At 37.1% G+C, this 6,600-nt stretch overlaps 1 protein-coding gene across 1 annotated transcript; it reads left to right on the forward strand.

Annotated features, from left to right (window-relative positions):
- Positions 1 to 1,524: 1,524 nt before the first annotated feature.
- LOC121247053 (BES1/BZR1 homolog protein 2-like) lies at positions 1,525 to 5,144 on the forward strand. The gene is given in 5 exon segments (XM_041145383.1): positions 1,525 to 1,671; positions 1,735 to 2,063; positions 4,150 to 4,438; positions 4,441 to 4,515; positions 4,518 to 5,144. Coding segments are annotated over 4 exon segments (945 nt in total). The 5' UTR covers positions 1,525 to 1,671; positions 1,735 to 1,838; the 3' UTR covers positions 4,874 to 5,144.
- The last annotated feature ends 1,456 nt before the right edge of the window (positions 5,145 to 6,600 follow it).

The raw sequence follows: 6,600 nt of genomic DNA on the forward strand, positions 1-6,600 counted from the left end.
TGTTAAGAATTGATTGACCAACTCTTCAAAACTGTTAATAGATCCTGGTCATAAAGTTTGAAACCTGTCTTGTGCTATTCCTTTTAATGTTAACGGGAAAATACGGCAAGCTACCTCTCCTTGAAAGTTGTGGAGAATTATGTGTACTTTAATTCTCCAAGCAATCTACAAGGTCTTGGGATCCGTCTTACATATCGATCTGGGGAACTTTGAATTTAGGCGGGAGTGGTACTGCGATCACTTCATCATTGTAGGGAAGATCAGTCCGATTCAGTAGCTGCTCAATAGAGGAAGATCCTCCCATTTTTCTTGCCTTCTCCTCATATTTATCTACAAGGCTACGCAGCTCGTCATGTAATCTCTTCTTTTCTAACTCATCGGGGTTTATGCCTTCTGCGCTCTGTGCATCTCCTTCTATCTGTTCGTTGTGGACAGGTAGTGTAGCAGCATTATGTCGTTTCAACTCTTTCTTCTCCTTCCACAGCTGCTCAACCATTGTCATCGCCCTTTACAACTTTTTTTCAGTTTCTACCAACTTCACTTCTACGTCTGTCGTATTCACCTCTTAGTCATTGATTTCTTTGGATCGCGTCTGTAGTTGGCATGTGAAAGTCACGTTAAAGTCTATAAAAATCCTACAGACGGCGTCACTGTTAAGGACATGTTTCACACCACCAATTGCACATATGACCTACAATAGATGAGATGGCCGCACGAGGTGCCTAGTGGAACTCCAATGCCAAAATTAGAGAGTAGTGGTCTCAATATTAGTATATGAATGAACAATACGTTACTTTTAGGTGTTATTTATAGGAGTATGAGGGTGTTGATAACTACTAGCTCTAAAGTTTATCTTGGATAACTCTCGAATAAATTCGTATGATAGCTTTCCTAATTCATCAAAGACATTATCTATTCTCTATATTATCCAACACGTGTCTATAGATTCAATCTTTGGCCCTGTAGATCAACTTCGATTCTTAAAGTCTTAGACTTGGGCCCTCCAACACATGTGCTCCCCTGATGCCCTAAATATATTTCCAATTACTTCTTTGGATTTAGACCCACACCCACTCCCCTTTTTTATTTTGTCAATATTAGCAGCTTTGCAATGGCGGGCGATTTATTCTCCAAGATTTATTTTTAGAGTAAGCAATACACCCACAATCTTTATAATTATTTCTTATACAGTCATGTTTTAGAGTAAGGTATTTTCATGAAATGATGTTATTTTTATAATTTTTTTTTTTGAAATTTTTTTATTTAAAATAGAATTTTGTAAAAGAATGTAAGAAAGTATTGTATCTATATTTTTTTGCGAAATTTAATAGATATAAATAAATTAAGAAAAAAAATATATGATATTATTATTATTATCATATTTTTCCTCGCACGCGTGGAGATGACTTGACTCTTGGAAAAAAAAATGAAAAAAAGAAAGTAGAAGGAGAGCCGTACCGTGAACGTGGGGCTTTTGATTTGGGGCCGACACGCCCCTCTAAGCACGTTGTTTGTCCGTATCTATTCTAATGCCCTCCAACTCCGAACTGATCCTCACGGGAAAGCAAAATACCTCCAATTCCTAATCACATTCTTTCTTTGGTCAAAACCCGATTTCGGAGGAAGGAAGGAAAACTCCATCTTGTGAGGCAGATATACTGCCCAATTTGACCCCCCCCCCCCCCTCCCCCCCCCCCCCCCCCCCCCCCCCCCCCCCCCCCCCCCCCCCCCCCCCCCCCCCCCCACTCTTTCCCCGACACGTTTCAGTAGCAAAGCAGAAGTCTAGTGGGGAAACGAAGAAGCGAGCGAGAGAGAGAGAGAGGGTTTTGGGTGGACTAATGTCAGGCGGAGGGTCATCGGGGAGGTTACCGACGTGGAAAGAGAGGGAGAACAACAAGAGGAGGGAGAGGAGGAGAAGAGCCATTGCTGCGAAGATATATGCTGGTCTCAGAGCTGAGGGTAACTATAAGCTGCCCAAACACTGCGACAACAACGAGGTCTTGAAGGCTCTCTGTGGCGAGGCCGGTTGGTTTGTCGAAGACGATGGCACCACTTATCGCAAGGTTCCGTTTTCGCAGTTTCTGCCTTTTTCTCTTTGTTGCACACACTTCGGGTTTTTCGTTTCAGTCATTGATTTTAGTCGATTTATTTATTTCCCGTGTTTACTCGTCTTTAAACTTGCCTTTCGGGTTTCTGGGACATAACAATCAGGTATTAGTATCTGGGTTTCGTCTTTCCTATTCAAAGATACTAACCTGATTGGATTTTGATTTCGATAGGTTAGTTGAATAATTTTGTTTCTTTTCCAAAAAAAAAATGGTCTTTTTATGAGTAATGATATACACGACATTCTCATTCTATTTTTATAATAAGTAATATAATGTGACATATTTATCACTAATAGGTGAAAAATATGCAATAAATAATAATTTAATAGTGATAAATATGTCATATTTTATTTAATAGGACGGTAGTATGGTGTATAAAATTTTTCTTGCAGATAATATTTCTAAAGTGCGACATGTGATGCATGTAACGTATGTTATGATCTGGACGGCAAGGACAAACATTTGCAGAGGGATCGTCTAAATTTAGAAATAAGGTCTGTATGGCAATTTGAGTTTCAAATGGATGGATTTTATTGCTTCTGAAGAAAAATTAATTACAGTTTCAAAGCGGGAGGAGGACCTTGCTACCATGTGCCTTTTTCGAATAATGTTACTCATCATCTTCTCATCATCCCATGACGTGGCATTAGATAATTGGAGATTATTTATTATATTTTACTTGTAAACCTTTTATCTAATGTCACATTATGAGATAGTGAGAGGATAATGATAAAAGGAGTGATGAATAGATTTACTCACCTTCTTCTAGAATCGAAATCCCAAAGAAGAAAATTGCAAGGGTTAAGAGTCATATCATCATCCGTGATGCATTCATTTGCAAAAGGAACTCATTAATTATTATGTCTATATAAAATGTAACCAATTAAAAAAAGCTACTTTAAATTGTAAGATTTTTTTTTTTTTTTGGGAGTTTGCCGTGCTGCAATACATATTTTTCGTAACTCACTTCTTCTCCATGCAATTCCCTCTATTCTCTAGCCCGTGGTTTCTTTGTGTAGCATGTAGGTGACCCGTGGTAACTAGATCTATGATTTCTTCCTCTCCATTTCTTTTGTACAAAGAGAGGATGTCCTGTTGGGGATTATTAGTCATAAGTTCACTCCACCCTTTAGGGAGGGAGAGGATGTGCTAAATGAGCTATAGCTCAACCGGTCATAAGTTTTTTGGTTGTTTCTAATAATACCTCCAAAAGTCATGGCCCTAATGAGAATCTTGTTTTTGTATTGGTTTTTTGTTTTTGTTTTTGAGGTTCTGGAAAAAACCTTAATTTTGATTGGGTAACTCTCAGTAGTTTCTTATTTTAATTGGTGCCGGGTATCCAAGAACATAATCCCGACTAATCCCAAGGATGCAAATGCCCTTAGCAAGGAATTTTCCTCAAGTGCACCTCGGTTAATTCAAGGGGAAGCTCCCCCAGTCCAATGGTCCCTATAAATTGTTTGCACTCAAGAGGATTTAAACCTTAAACCTAGAGGGAGCATACAACCAAGACTAAGGTCTTTACCACTTGAGCCAATCCCAAGGGGTTCATTTATACACGTCTGCTTTATCTGAAGTCTACCTCTAAATCTAACGTCTGCTTTATTTATTCACATGTTATATGGCGTAATGGATTGGCTTCATTTTAGAACATGTTTGATTTCTTACTTCTGAGTTTTCTTTGTCAGCTGTTTTACAAGTAGATTTACATTCCTTGCCATATGCTGCAATTTACTCGAATCACTGTCTCAAAGATTTATGTACATTATTGTGTTATAAATATGACTTAACAGTTCCTGCTTTGACTGGTAGACGGATCTTTGATTTGCTTTTGTTTGTAAATTGTCCTGGGAGTCCCATTTATTCAACTTAGGGTGTTTTTTTGGGTGTGGTTGGGGGGGCGGAGCAGGGACACAAAAAGCCATGAAAATTGAGCAGGGACACAAAAAGCCATGAAAATTGAAACTATTTGCTTCTTAGCAATCGGTGAACATTTTAGATTGATATCTCATCTTGTGCCTAACATTACCTCCCCATACAGGAATGCAAGCCACCCCCAGCTGAGATTGCGGGCACTTCAATTAACCTCAGTGCATGTTCCTCTCTTCAACCAAGCCCACAATCCTCAAATTTTGTAAGTCCGTTACCATCCTATCACGCCAGCCCCTCATCATCCTCATTTCCAAGCCCTATACGCTTTGATGCAAACCCCTCCTCTTACCTTCTGCCATTCCTCTGCAACATTACCTCCATTCCTACAAATCTCCCAACTCTTAGAATATCAAACAGTGCTCCTGTAACCCCACCTCTTTCATCACCAACCTCTAAAGGCTCAAAGCGAAACCTGACTGGGAATCTCTTTTCAATGGCTCCCAAAACTCATTTCGCCACCCTCTCTTTGCTGCCTCAGCCCTGCAAGCCCCACAAGACGCCACCATATGACACCTGCCACAATACCAGAGTGTGATGAATCTGATGCTTCCACAGTTGACTTGGGTTGTGGGGTCAGTTTCCAGAAAGTTGCACATCTAGCAGCTCCTCCTTCACCGACGTTTAATTTGATGAAACCAGTGGCCCAGCAGGGTTTCCTCCAAGATGTTGATGGGCATGGAGGCCTAGACTGGGGGGCTGCAGCACAGAGAGGGAGAGGCTCAGAATTTGAGTTTGAGAGTGGCAACGTGAAGCCATGGGAGGGCGAGAGAATTCATGAAGTAGGAGCGGATGATCTGGAGCTTACACTAGGGAGTGGGAAAGCCTGTTGTTAAGCATCCAGGTGATGATCAGGGATGAGAATGTTTTTAAGGGAGGAAAGATTTCAGCCTGTGCTAGTTGTGCATTCTCATCTATACGTGTTTTTTTAGCCGTGCTGTGTGTGGCATTGCTTGAGGTCTCGTGTGAATTCTGCCACTGTAGGAAGACTTGACTTTGAAATTGATGCATCCTGTTTTTTCTTTGTGTACAGTTCTCTTTCTGTAGGAGCCATTAGAGGATTGTAAACCTATTCAACTATTTATGAAAATATCGAATTGAAGGAAAGTGTTCCTAGTTATCTTTGTGTGGAGAGGAAGGTGAATGGAGATGTCATGTTCTTCTGGCCGTTGATTATGTCTAGGGGTGTAAGCGGTCCGGTCCGGTCCAGTTTTGGACAAAATCTAGGACCAAATCGGTATGTACCGGTTTTATATTTTTCAAAACCGATTACATACCGGCTACCCTCCTAAACCGGTACTTCCGGTTTCCGGTCCGGTCCGATCCGATTTTCTAATTTTTTTAAAATGCAAGTTTCACAATTTGTCATTAAAAATTTGTTTAAAAAAAAAAAAACTGTTTTATACTTTTATTAATATATTAGGCTATATAATAATATTAATATTAGCCTATTCGTATAGTTATAAGTTATATATTAGTATTAGTTATAAACTATATATTTAATATTAGTATCAGTTATAAACTTTTAGTAAAAACTTGTAGTATTAATTATAAGTATAACTATAGTCATTAGTCTATATTAGACTATTAATATTAGTTATAAACTTTTTAGTGATTTAGTATTAACATTTTATGTAATAATTTATAAATTATAATAAGAAATTATTTCGAATATATATAATTATATATATTATATACAAAAATTTCACATAAAAATTTATAATTATACATAATATATAAAACTTATATATATTAATATATATATATATAATATTTTGTATAAAACTTATATATACAGTAATACAAATATTATTTTTATATATATATTTTTTATCAATTGGTCCGGTCCGAAAAATCCTAAAATCGGAACCGCACTGGACCGGCCGGTTTTTACATTCTAAGAACCGGTCCTAGACCGGACCGGTTCAAAACCGGTAAAACCGATCCGGTCCGGTCAGGTCAAGACCAATTTTCCGGTTTGAATTTACACTCCTAATTATGTTTGTACTCTATAGTTTCTTCCTCGATTCTTCGTTTATTACATGAGCAACTTGAATTGTCAGTATGGTGGTCCTAGAATTATGTTCTTTATATATATATATATATATATATATATATATGAAAAATGCTAGTATGCCGAGTTTGTCCTTTCATTTTGACCGATCATGTATTTAATTTTTTTTTTTTAACTTAATGATTAAACAAGTGATTTTTAGTGTATTGTATTTTTTTTATTTTTTTAAAAAAATTTAAATATGTTTAAAAAATATGAAAAGAAAAAGAAGAAAAAAAATTATCAAGCCAAATATGTGCTAGGCGGCACATCCAATGGTCATTCCTGACCGGCAGCCTAGCATGAATGTTCAGGATATAATAACAAGTTAGTGAAAACAAGTTAAAAGAATATATGTTCAGGAAAAAAAAAAGCGTTAAGAAAACTTAAAAGTAAAAAGATTACTCATCTTAAATAACAATAATAATTTAACTAAATATATCATTTTCATTTAACTATAATTATAAACAAAAATAATTATTTAATTGGATGTATTATTTATTTTTTTAA

The sequence above is a fragment of the Juglans microcarpa x Juglans regia genome, chromosome 1S (assembly GCF_004785595.1).
Source record: "Juglans microcarpa x Juglans regia isolate MS1-56 chromosome 1S, Jm3101_v1.0, whole genome shotgun sequence".
Classification (NCBI taxonomy): Eukaryota; Viridiplantae; Streptophyta; class Magnoliopsida; order Fagales; family Juglandaceae; genus Juglans; species Juglans microcarpa x Juglans regia.